The following is a 13,418-nucleotide window of genomic DNA, read 5'->3' as shown; positions in this document are numbered from 1 at the left end:
AGTGGGCAGCAGACTTTTACTGTTTAGATACGTATCTGTCAGCTTCTACCATCTCTTACTTTCATCCATGCTTCTTACTTCTGTTAGCATTGCAGAACAGACGAAACTGCCACGGATATTTTTCTGGCTTGTCTTATGTATCAGTGATGAAATGTCAGCCACAACCTGTTAGCATGAAGTTAAGCAATCAGGGACAGTAAGTGGCTGCACAGTTATGACAGAAGGTTTTGGTCTTTTGAGTCTTCTGTTGATGATGACATGGGCAAGACAGAAGGAGAATTTCAGCAAATTCAGCAGTCTGCAGTGGTAGAAGTAGAAGGAGGATGTGGTAGATGTGATAGTTGAAAGACATGAGCTAGGCAGTAAATCCTGTAAGATATATTTACACATATTTTTGTTCTTTACTATGCTTACAGATCTACTGAAAATGTTAGTAAAATTAGGTTAAGAGGACAAAAAAAAATCATTCTGGGTCTTGAACATGCTGCTTGGTTCTAATGGCAAAACTTAAGTGGGGAGGTTAATTGTATTTCGAAACACTTTTAAGTCTATTGTGATTTAGCAAAGCCCATGACTGATCAGTTATTCCATGCAGGTTAACTTGCCTGCTGGGATTTATATTGGAGCAGAGATGCCTGTTTTTTATGTTTGGAGGTTTGCCGACATTATTTTGATGCTGTGGCTAACAGACACTGAAGTGCCTGTACAGAGTGCAAAAATACTTAAAGCTTTTATTGAAACTGCTGTACAAATGTGTACTAAATTACTGATTTCTAGGCAGTACTAGGTGAAATAATTTGAAGAGTACAGTAACAAAAGTGATGAGTATACCTTCTCTACCTGAGTATACCTTCTTTCTAAAAAATGCCACAATCTGTACATCTGCAGATCTAGACAAAAAGATCATGTGTCTCATTTCAACTGCTAATGAAGGATGTTCTGTTCCATTGAATTGACATGAGATCTTTATTTTGTCAGTTCTATTTCCAGCAACTTTCCATTTTCAGATAGAATGGGCTGGCTCTCTACACTCTCTACATACTTAAAACAGGAGGATGGGAGGGTATTGACTTTTGAATATTAGAAGTGTAAAAGCTTCCAGGGAGGTAAAAATTCAAACAATGTCTTTCCTGAAGAGATGAGAGGATGAAAGTGAAAAGGGAAGACAAGTCAGCTAACTCCAGGGGAAAAGGGCACAGGGAAAGACTTCTAACTCAATTGTTTTAGTTTTATGTATTGTACACAGAAGTTTGCTGAGTCCAGTTGCAGCTTGGTTTTTGTTTTTCAGTTTCTTCCCCATCACAGATCTCAAGATCTCACTGTCTGAGTCCCACTACACAGTATGTGACTGTACCTTTCTTCAATAAATAATTTATGAAGCAGATAAGATAGTACAGGATGTACTTGTCTGTGATACCAAGAGTCAGAGTCAATGACCCAGTCCTTCCAGCCCAGTATTTGCCTTTACCGTGACATTATTTTCAGTATTTGCTTGTAGAGCGCAAAACAGGGATGAACGCAGATTAGTCACAAGTATTTAGACTTTTTACTTAATGACTTAATGCTTGGTATCATTACTTTCAAATCCTATTGGGCATCTTACACACATGAATAATTGAAATGTTGAAGCTGTCAGCAAGTGGTATGCTGTATTTCTTTATATACTCACATCCGTCTATTGTTTTGTCTGTTACAGTATGCTTTCTAGTCAAAAAGTAACACAGTGATTTCTTAATAACGTTTTTCTTATTTATAGTAGGAGGCTGATCCTTTAAAAATGGTTTATTTTTCCTGATGACGTAACTGTGGTATTTATATATAAATTTAAACTTTATCTAGCTATCTAAATCCATCAGGGCAAGCGCTGCTGTGCCTGGAAGCTCGGAGAAGAAAATTGCATTTCAAGCTTTTTATATATCTGTATCTATATATCTCTATTAAATAAATTGGCGTGATGAGGTTTTATTTATTTACTTATTTATTAATCTGGTAGCTGAATGGTTACATATTTTCATAGTGGATCAGCTGACACAAAATATAGTAAAGGTAGCTGTATAATTTTAACACCTGACACTTGCCCTCATTTGCAATTCAATACTGGAATAACTTTTGAATGTGATGTCCGGAGTTGCTTTTTTTTTTTTTTCCCCTTGTAAATTCCAGACTTTACTTGCTTCAGATGTTCCGGTGTAAGTGTGAATACCAGTATTTGAACTGGACATCCTTACTGAAATTGTTTGAAAAGTGCTCAGTGAAAGAAAACCTAAGAAGGCAGGGAAGGAAGGAAAAGCAAGAAAGGAGCAGATGATGGCACTTAGGAATGTGGCTAGATGTGGACAGGGCGCTTGTAAAGAAAAGGAGCAGGTGCTTCCTTCTTCAGCTGACAGCAATGACAGAGTGGATTCCTACAACCTGTAAGTGAAAACACTCAGGAAGTGGATGCATACTTTCTGCTCAAAAGCAGTAAGAGAACTGGGGCACAGTCCTTTCAACGGCAAGCTGCATCTTTAAGAGTCTAGGGAGACCACCGAGTGAAGTTCATCATCCTGTGTGTGAAAGGGTATTTGTGGTGCATTTTTTATATAAAATAACAAAAGAGAAAAAATGATACTGAGTGTTAATTTTATCAAGTGGTGGGGTAGCCAGGTTGAAGAAGAGGAGAAGAAGAAAAGAAATGGATGAGTCTTTCTGTAGCAACTGTTTAGCGTCTGGTACTAATTCATCCACTGTTAATTTTGTTAGTGTTGCAGCTGTCAGATGTTTTGCTAGGACAGATTGTGAGCATAGCTACAGGGCCCTTCTGTTTGTTTTCCACTATTCTGAATATTAGGACTGCAGACTTCTGACTTATCAGGAGACTTAGTGACTAATGCAACATTTATGTATGAAGAGTACATAAATTTTCTTTCCCTTATTTGTTATGATTGAGTATTTTTATTGATGGATGAAAGCTTATATTTGTGTAGCAAGTAAGTCTTCCAAATATAAGTGATTAATCCAAAAAGTAGTTACAGAATGTTAGAAGAGTTGTTTAAAATCTCCACCAAATAATTATTTATAGTGGTACTATATAGCTGCGTTAGCAAGCAGGAAAAAATACTTCCTTAACAAAAGATTTTATTGATGGTCACAAAATACATACAGGTCTTTATTTATTTATTTATTTTTCCCAAGGGGTATTAATTGCTTCTTATGCAGAGAAAGTACAACTCAAGATGGAGGATTATGTGGGACTGACAAAATTGAGATTGTAGGTAGTTGGGACTATTGATTAGTTTTGGAGAGAAACCTGAAAAATGCTTGGAGCATTCCATAATCACTTCTGAGCAGAAATGCTCGGGGGAGACAGGCGATGTTGTACAAGATTTAAGAAGTGAAGGAAACAGGATTTTTCTTGTTAATTAGGAGCCTTTTGATACTTTTCTTTTAAAATAATACTGCTGTAGAGGAAAATCTCTTCTAAAAAAAAGGTTTTCAGCTTCCTTATTTTTCCAGTTTGACTTTTGCCATTTCAAGGTAATGGCAGCTGAACACCAGGTTGATGTTTTTTTGACCAGTTGCCAAGAATTACTTTGGTCCCCCTTCGTGCCTACATGCGTGGTGCTGACAGTGCTGCATTAGGTTCTGGTGCTCTCTGACAGAGGAGACTGAACCGTCTCTTGAGCAGAATTTGAGATATTGCATCCGTCTATTTCAGTTCAATTTGTCAGTTTCCACAATTTCCAAACAAGTCAACAAAAAACTGAATGGATGAGGTTTACGAATGCAGCATAGCTTAATTTCATAAACAAGTCTTGTGCATTGGCAGGAATCATCTACTCTTGTTCCTGAGCTTTGTGTTCACTTCTTCCAATCAAGAGGAAGAGCTGTACATCATTTGGACAGCAGAAGTATTTGCAATGTGTGGTGTTGGTGAAGTAGGTAAGCACTGTTTGTAGGTATAATAAAGTAGTAAAATAGTAATTTTGTTAGGTCCACCAGAGTTGTATCCACAGCTGGAATGTCCACAGTAACCAGAACAGAGCATTACAAGATAAGGCTCCTTCAGAGCTTGAAGGAGAGGTGACAAAGATAGAAACACTTCATGTGAAGAGGGACTTGAATATTAGCAGTTCAGACAGGAGAGGAAATGAAAAGGGAGACGTTACAGCAAGAGAACACAATAAATGATAGAAGATAAATTAGCTATGCTTATTTAACTGCCCTCATAAGAGTTCAAGGAGCTGTCTGTGAAACTGAAAGGCAACAGATGTAGAGTCAGGGGAAAAAATATATATTTATTTAACATTCTATATAATTAACCTGTGGAATTTGCTATCACAAAGCACTGTTGAACATACTATCAAGACTTAAGGGTAGAAGGAAGAATTAGATGTCCATATAAAGAGAAAACTTTAAAGGGATACTGGACCTCATGCAGAAAGACCTTTACTTAGCTACCAGCTGGTAGTCAGTAAGAAATACCCAAAGAAGAGGAAAAGATATTTCCATTACTCAGTAAAAAGAGCCATATTTTTCCTCTGAAGGCCAAGAGGGAAGTGGATCTGTTCTGGCATGTCACCTGTGACGTCCATTGAAAACTACTTCGAACCAGTGCTTTTTGCTCATGTATCAGAGTTCTGGTGCCTTGCAATAAAGTAATGGTGTCTCATTTCCTTTTGGGGAAGATGAGGCAGAAAAAGATGAAGGAAATCATCCAGCATATCAAAAGGAAAGCTAAATCCTGTCTGTTCATGCCATCAAGATGGGACAGGCATGCCTCTTGTTATTTATGAGAGCTGCATGTGGCAAGCCCGTGTTTATTCCTGCCCAGCACCTCACGGTAGCAGAATGTTTAAGTCTCTGTGTCAGGCCTGAGACAAAGATTAGAAAAAGTAAGCAAAACAACTTTTCAGTTAGCTGTTCTTTATTGGCAGTAAAGAGATACTGCACAGTGTCACTGAGAAAGGTAAGTCCTGTGAATTGCTGCAACTTTTATAAAATGACCCTTCACTTATTTATTGATAACTGATCAGTCTTGAGGAGAGATTAACATCATCTTCAGAGAGGCAAAATCTCTTCTCTCAGACTGACATTAAGTAAACATTTTACTTTGCTTCTCTGGAATTTACTGCAGTATTAAAGGGGTTCCTCTGCATTTTGCATTACTGGAAAAAAAATCCCATAGTATGTTCTGTTTTCTGTTTCCAAGCACTTACTGTTTATAGTTTTCCAAGGTATTAGGATATCTTCTGCTCAAAGATAGTAATTATCAGAAGGATGACATTCAAGAGGATTTTTATTAAAGACAGTCTAGTATGTTAGCTCTGTGCAAAATGATCGAATGAATGTGATTATATCCAAATTTTGCTCTTAGAGCATAACTTAATTTCCCTTAAATATAAGATAGGAATTAAAAGTTTTAATATTTAGAGGACTTTTTTTTTCCGTTAGCAATGTATGTTACTGTGTAGTGTTTATTATTAAAAGCATTATATGAGATAGATCATCATGAGAAATAGTTCTGTAACCGATAGTCAAGCAGTTGTAATTTGTCTCCAGATGAGTAGCGAGGAAATAGATAAGAGGCATGTATGTCGATGTCACAGTTGTCCTTCACCACTTATGGCCATTAGCGGGAGTTCAACCTGTTCTGTCATTATACTGCTGACACTGTACAACAGGTTGTATCGCGTTGGCACTGGCTTCCATATGTCAGCACATCTGTGAGCGGTCAACTCAACCAACCATCTTAAAGCCCCCCACTTTTGCCAAGGATCTTGCTTGAAGCATGTTTTCAAGGAGACAAGAGCGCACATCTTTTAGTTGTCAGATTTCTATGTATCAGCATGGATTAATTCTTCCTCCGCCCGCCAGTACTGGTTTATAAATGTAGGAATTCTCCACTAAATGCATAGCGTGATACGAAATTCCCTCCCTTACTCCTCTTGTTGTTGTTTTATTTTTCTTTTGTGTCTTTTCCCTGAAAATAAATTTACTAATCTGATTTTTTTTTCTACAGTACATCAGCTACTTAGAATTATGTAGCGTGCTACAGACATGAATGACCAATTAGCTCTATGTTAATGTGTTAGCAATGACATCATTTGTCAGTCAAAATAAATGACTCATACCTTTCATAGCATCTTTACAAGTCACTTTCCCTGCCATTTCAGTTTTAAAGTGGTAACTGTTACATTCCCATCATCCTGTACCCTTTAAAATCCAAGCATGCAGATTTATGTGAGGCTGGATGAGGATTTAGGACAAGCACAAAGAAGTGTAGATAATCTTGCCCTTGTAGATGGACTATGTGCTAGTAAAATGAAAGATTATGAGAAACCAGTGCTGCACCATTGAAAACTTCTATAGCTGGGTTCATTTTTTTCCCTTTCATTTAAGCTAATCAAATTGTGTGGAATATACAGATGAACTTTTTTCCCTTGAAATATCTTTCAGGAAAGTAATTGTCATCTAAAATGAGTATTGTATGGTGTTTATCTGTGGGAGGTTATACTGCAAACCGTGAACAGTAATAAAAGGTGCGTGGGGATTTTTTCTGATTTGCATGGAAAATCTCGCTCTGTGTGGTGTGCCTGCAGTGGGCAAAAAAAAAAAAAACAGCTCCTGTAACTGTGATGGAGTTCTTGACTGCTTGTCAAGTAAATATTAATTTTTCTTCCTTTTTACTACATAGTCTCTTGTAGTCCTGTGGCCCTGCTTTTGTGACAAAAATAAATAAATAAATAAATAAAAATCCTATTAGTACAAGGATCCAGTTTGGGTAAATGCAAGAATTTTGTTCTATCAGTATATACTGGAGCTATTAATACGCATATATTGGAGGAGGTATGCTGAATATGCCTGTGAACTCTCACTGTATTGGGAAAACAAGAGATTTCTCATAAATAAAATTAACGATTATACTGTGGATTAACTAGGTTTATTAGAATTTAACTGATCTCTGCATCTGGGTTAAATTTTTTTTTTTCTTTCACATTCCTGGCCATTTAATGAAAGAAATGATGAAAAAACTGTTGTAGCAAAATGAAAAATGAAAATGTGTGTGCACATTCCTTAAACATGGCCATGCAAATACGTATGTCATTTAATTTTTAAGTAAATTGAGTGTTGGATCCACTATAAAGGTTCAGTGCTTTTCAGGAATGATTTTGTTTTTCTAATCAAATTAATTGGAAATAAAACATTTGATTTTAATAGAAGCAAAGAACTGCATTTTAATAGTATTAAGCCAAAATTTTTCATTTCTTTGGAGGAGTATTTCAAGTTTGAATTTATTGATATTTTTGTAAAATTTGAAATTTTTTTTTTTTGGTTGACCTGCACATGCAAAAAAAATTTGGCTATAAAAATAATACTAGAAAAATATCACCCACTTCTCTGTTTCCAGTTTTTGTAGTAAACTTCATAATAAAGCAGTGCCATTAAGTCATTTTTAAGTATGGATACTGTTAAAAAGAAGATACAGTGTGCAAATGTGGAGTAACTGTGTTTGTAACTGGGAACATGTTGTTTTGCATGTGCAAGTGCAGATTTATTCCACTTAATTTTAGGCACTGACCTTAGATACCTGGCCACCTTCGCTCCTTCTCCAGTTACATCCCAAAGTGCTTCCACAGAGTGGTTCAAAACAGACCTCGTATCACCCACATACGTGGCACGTGGCCTGGGGCTGCTGTGCTTGACATCTTGCCCAGCTTTAAGATTCGCTGTTGTAGGCATGTTGCGTGTCTGGTGCCTTTTCTTATGGTAGCTTTTCATTTCTGCTATCCACGAGTGCCAATTTCGAAAGCAGACCTGGGTAGCTATAATGTCTGAGTAGGAAAGAAACCTCATCTGCAAGAATCCTACAACAGCTCAAGAGCACGGCCGGGCAAGAAGGATTATTGCGTGTTGAGAAAATACTGATACATATTTACAGCTCAGTGCACTGGTTAGTCAGAGCAGGCAATCTGTGGCTGAAAATGAAAACTGGCTCAAGATGCACTTAATAAAATTGAATAACCGAGCGAGTGGTTGGTTTTTCTGGCCTCTCTGCCAGTTTGATAAAATTCCCGTTTGAGTTCTGCGCAGCCAGTCGTCTCCTGTGCTAGATTTTGGAAGGTTTTTAGCACGTGGCTAAGCCTGCATGTTTGCTTCTTACTGTGCAGCGGGAGACACAGCTGCCATTTGGTGGCATTGCTGGAAATAAACAAAAAAGCCCTTTCGAATCCCATTTTAGACGAGTTGGTCCAAGATGTTAATTAACGGTCAAAAGAATAACTTGTCTGTAAACACACAGGCATAGTTTGGCTGGTAAGTTATAGTTAATGTAAGTAAGAGTATGTTAATAGTGAATATTTACACAGTCCTCATTTGGGGTTACAAGAAGCAAAAGATCCAAACTGCTGAGAGAAGCCTTCAGGCTGTTATCTTAGTAAGGATAACACCTTAAGTATCTGTCCACATACTCATAGGCATATTTTATAATTTTTATGTAATCCGTACCTGCAGAATATGATAGTTACAGGGTATTTAAAGCAGTACAAAAGGAATCAGCAGCTTTTGAGTAACAGTAACTACTGAACGCCTGTTTTACAAACAGATGCAACATCAACCCAGTGCAGTTGACTAAAACATCGCTGGTGTAAGTGGTAGAACAGTCTGAAACAGATGCTTTTCCTCTTTTGGCTTACGAGGGCCATGTGGATGCTGCTGGTGGTCTTTTTTACAGGAACTGCCTTTCCTGCGGAGTCTTCAGTTTCCATTTGTCCAGCATCGTGAAGTGTAACAGTAAATAACCAGCAAGCGCCAGTGTGCCTTCTGCATCCTTGGGCTGGCTTGCAAGCTGGCTGGCCTCTTTCAGTGCTGGTGCCAGGCACCATAAAGGAGGACAAGCTGCTCAAAGGATGATGGAGAGTGAGAGAACAAGGGCAACACCAGATGTGTGTTTTCTAGGGCATGTAGATCCTTTCCTTCAAGACTCCTAGGAGAGTGTGGAAGCATGCTGACTTTTTTTTTTTTTTTTTTTAAGAAGCTATTGCAGTCTTTGATTTCTATCTCTGTTTAACCTAACTAGTAAGTATATATTTTTCTAGAAGGTGGGCTTATTATCTTGGTGTTTCAGACAGTCATTCAGTATCACACATTCAAAAAGTGGTGGTGTTATTATTTATGCAAAAGCAGTTTCTTTTTCGGTTGCAACTCAAATGCTTTTCCAGCTTGTGGGCATCTCAAAAATAAAACCAAAAAATCCTCGCTTTGTTCAGCCTCACTGTAAAAAGAAGGGTGGTAGCACAGTTACACAAGAAGTGCTTGTCACTCACCCCACAAACAAAATCACAGGACAGCTGGAGAGTTGTAGCCTCGCAGCTTTCTCCTGCGGGCCCCTCCACATGCTCAGCCTGAGATGCTGCTCGCTGCCGTTTTGGGGATGGCCACAGGGAGATGCCCTGCAGGAACCCATCCTGGTGGGCTTGGGGCTGGCATATGTGCCATCCGTGCTTACAGGTCCAGCTTGGAAGTGAGGCTTTAAAGGATTTTACCAAGGGTTACGAAGTTCTGGTGGAATGGACCCCGTTATCCCACATTCTCTAAACTTGTCTAGCTTGAGGAAAAAGAGCTTTCTATCATGATGTTCTTTTTAATGATTGCTCTTCAGATTAATAAAGTAAATTACTGGTGATAAGGAAATATAGCAATATTAAATCACAGTAACAGTGTGGATTTTTTATGAACTTCAATGGTATATACAGATAACTTATTTGCTGCACTCAGGAATTGCAATAAAAAGCTAAAGTCTATGATGTTTTTTACTCAGTGTGCAGTGGGAGCAAAATACTTTATGCACTTGGTTGTTATGATGGATGGGTAAGGAGGGTTCCTTTGAATTAGTGTAGAAGACTTGTGAAATTTGAACCTGTCATCTCATTTTTTTTCTCGCTCTCAAAACCAGTTGGGTATAAGATTCCCTTAAGCAGCTTTTGGGGAAAAAAAATTAGATGTGTGAACTGATTTATGACCTGCTTTTGCAGACCTGATAGTGTTTGGAATCTGTATTCAAATTTATTGTGTCAGTCAAAACCTTAGAAGAGATTGTGCCATCGGTTTCAGGCTCTTTCTGTTCTAGGTATGAAGGAGTGTTTTGTTTCTCTTAGTAGTACTGTGTGGTTTAACATCAGTTTCAGACATGAAGTTCTGCAGTTTGTTAGACTACAGAACAGAAGTTTGAATGTGTGTGTGGTGTGATGTAGTGTGATATGTGGATATGATTATCGATGTTGAAAGGTCCTTCTAAAACTTCTGTGAAGTAAGGGCAAGCGTAACTCTTACCTGATGATATGAGCGACTAACTCTGCCTACCAAGAAAACCCACCCCAAACCCTGTCTTTTCTCATTAGAAATACTTGCAGAATGGAAGTCTATTCTTTATTTATCTCCAATATCTATAATATTAATTGAATAAATTTAGTATAAATAGAAGTCTAATAGAATACAATAGACATTTCAGATATCAGGATATCATAGTATTACAATTTTCTCCTAAGTATTCTTAGTACCATTTACAATTCGAATGTTCTGTAACGGTAGTTGTTTTAATGTTTACCATCCTAGTCATTAAATGTTCACTCACTACAGTAAGCTACAGATTAATAGAATAATGGACAATGGAGCTGTTCTGAAGAGATGGTCATATACGCTTTGTTTAAGAGGTTAAGACATTCTCATTTGGATTCTGACCTGCAGTTTTTGTTTGTATTGATGCACAGCCTTGTGACTTCCCTTCCATTTCACAATAATCTTTTTCCAATTCAGATTATTGTGCTGCTTCTGTTTTACAATATACAGACTGTTTCATATACATCTGAGATTTCGGTAGAGAGAAGGGTGGAATATCTGGAGAGCACTTTGAAAATCTTCTTTTCCTCTCCTCTGTGGGACTGTTTGGTGATATAGAAGTACTGATATTGTGTTAGCAAAGTGCCACTAGCATGGTTGAAACTGTGCTGGCAATGCTGTATTTTAGTGGAGCCATTACCAACAGGGTCAAAATGCTTTAACCCAGGTTAAAGTGCAGCCTTGGTGTAATTGCAACCACACCAGGAGTTTCCTAAAGCCTCAAAGGGATTGCACCTATTTGTACCCCGGCATGCAATAAGAGTCTATGTAGACATTATCTCCCAATGTAAATTTAAATTCCTTACTGCTTCTTCCACAGGGCTCCTCGATTTAAGGGTTTCCAGCAACAGGACAGCCAGGAGCTTCTACACTATTTGCTGGATGCAATGAGGATTGAAGAGACAAAGGTAACACCTGTGTGTGTGTGTTTAATTTAAAGAACTTGGCTGTACTGTAAACTAATAGCCATTGCTTCAGTATTCTTTGTGTTTCCAGAGTGTTAAAGATGTCCTTAATAGAGTAGGAGTGGCTATTTTGTTATCTTGACAAAAATAAAGACGTTTTAGAAAGATGATATAATAATGTTCATTTTGATGTCTTAAAACGGTTGACTGAAATAAAAGTTTCAGGGAGCAGTAGAAAAGAGTATGGTAAGTAGATCCTGATAACTTTAGGAGTCTGTATTGTTTACATTTATTTAAAAAAAAAAAAACAAAAAACAGCAGCAACAAAGGAACAAAAAAGCCCCTTCTGAGGATTCAGCAAGGTAGGAAGAGATCCTCTGATCTGGTTGACAAAATGCATTTTAGGATAACGTTTGGGGATAGAAATTATCAGCTCTTACCTGCCTGCCCACAATTTACATTGGAACCTATTTCAGTAAAAAAAAGCTGGACAAAAATAAAATCTGGCAAAGTTTCTTATATCTCTAGAACGTGTGAAGAACTATTTGTTTTATAAATAAGGTGCTGCATTATTTAAAATTATTATTTATAATTTGTAGCTAAGAATGCAAAGTGTATAACCAGTTATATAAAAAATGTTCCTGTGTTCTTTTTCATGTTTCTTTCCCTTTATTGTTTCTGCCTCCTGCATTGCTGAATACAAGAAAGTGGTTTTTTGCTTGCTTGAACTATTTTGACTATATCAGATTTCATCTGCCTGACTTAGTCTTGGAGCCTTCTTTTCAGATGATATTTTGATACATAGTCTTTTCTGAGTCTAGTCAAAAGGAGGCCCTTAAACATCGTACTGACCAGCGTTCTTCCTCTTCCGTCTCATTTAATAATACGGTGAATGTAATGATCCTAAACTGAACTCTTTTGGAAACAAGTTATAAACTGTATCAGAGCCCAGTTCGTGGCATCAGAGTAGCACTGACTGAATCCTCATCCTAGCAGAGTATTAATAGAGGTTGGTCTCATCAGCAGTATACTTAATCATAAACAAAGCTGAACTACAGAGAGAAACAGCGAAACCTTGGCATTGCCTTGCTTACAAGACTGCCTGTCAAACTGGGCACAGCACAGAAGCAGGTGACTGCTGCTGCTTTTTTTTTTTTCAGTAAAAGCAATTGTCATGTTTTTTTACAGGAGAGGGAAACTTTAATTTGTTGTTTGTTCATTTTCACGCAATAAAAGGTGGAAACTATATTTGCTTCACAACTGGGGATTCACCAAAATCAGAGCCATTACAACTAAGCTTCTCCAGTGACTGACTGCTCATTCCCCTCCAGTCAATCTCCTGTTTCATCAGTGAACGTGCCGTCATTATGATAACCTGCATTTTTATTTGTCTTTTGAATCATTTTATTAGAGAGCAGGACAGCTACCGAAGCTGCCATAAAAGAGTAATGGAACATGTTGAGAATTTAAATCGTATTTTAGGCAGCAGGCTATTCCTGCCACCCCCACCACTGGGCAAGTAAAGGTTGGTTCCACCCTTTGGTGCAATTTCACCCCTGTTTGCCCATAATGGTGCATTACCGCAAACACTGACTTCATCACCTCAGGCTGCTCAGCGAGGGTCACGACTAGTAAAAGCTCTGTCTTTTTTTTTTTTGTTTTTTTTCCTTTTAATTCCATTTTTCGGGTCTGTAGATGGTGTGACAACGGAGAGTGTCAGGCCCGTGGTCCATTCAGCGCTGCCAGCCGTGCCAGGCAGGAGCGGAGCAGGAGCGGAGCAGGAGCAGCTTTGTCTGCCCTGGGAACGCCGCAGCTGCGAGCCGCATGCCTGCTGCCCGGCCCCGCCGCCCTCCGGGCTGCCGCTGAGGAGAGCCCCCGGCAGGGTGTCTGCCACCAGAATCCTTTAGAAAGGATTACAGCCCCTAACATCTCTCCTTCGTGCCGCTTTGAAACTTGGCGCCCCGCAGCAGGCACGCGTAGGTGACAGCCGTGCTCAAAGTGCCCGCTTTGTCCTCCACCTGCCAGAGGTCTCCTGGCCAGCTCTACACCAGGCCAGTACCCCCGCTGCGTTCATCTCTCCAAACCACAAGTTGTGGTGAGAAATGCTTATAACATAAAGCCTGACAGGAGTTATAA

General features: G+C 38.5%; 1 protein-coding gene across 6 annotated transcripts in view; it reads left to right on the top strand.

Moving 5' to 3' along the window:
* Window positions 1-13,418, top strand: part of USP45 (ubiquitin specific peptidase 45) — a 54,798-nt gene that overhangs the window by 26,692 nt on the left and 14,688 nt on the right. For 5 of the 6 annotated variants that reach the window (XR_005818801.1, XM_040553405.1, XM_040553408.1 and 2 more), the window contains one exon: window positions 11,198-11,285. Coding sequence is in view for 4 of the 6 variants with exons in the window: in XM_040553405.1 (XP_040409339.1) it covers window positions 11,198-11,285 (88 nt within the window). In the remaining 2 variants the exon portion in view is untranslated. Of the gene's footprint in view, window positions 1-8,713; window positions 8,939-11,197; window positions 11,286-13,418 lie in introns of those variants that run through there. The other variant, XM_040553409.1, reaches the window with a different exon arrangement.

The sequence above is a fragment of the Cygnus olor genome, chromosome 3, assembly GCF_009769625.2.
Source record: "Cygnus olor isolate bCygOlo1 chromosome 3, bCygOlo1.pri.v2, whole genome shotgun sequence".
Lineage (NCBI taxonomy): Eukaryota > Metazoa > Chordata > Aves > Anseriformes > Anatidae > Cygnus > Cygnus olor.
The sequence above is the reverse complement of the archived record's forward strand: the minus strand, read 5'-3'. Positions and strand labels throughout refer to the sequence as shown.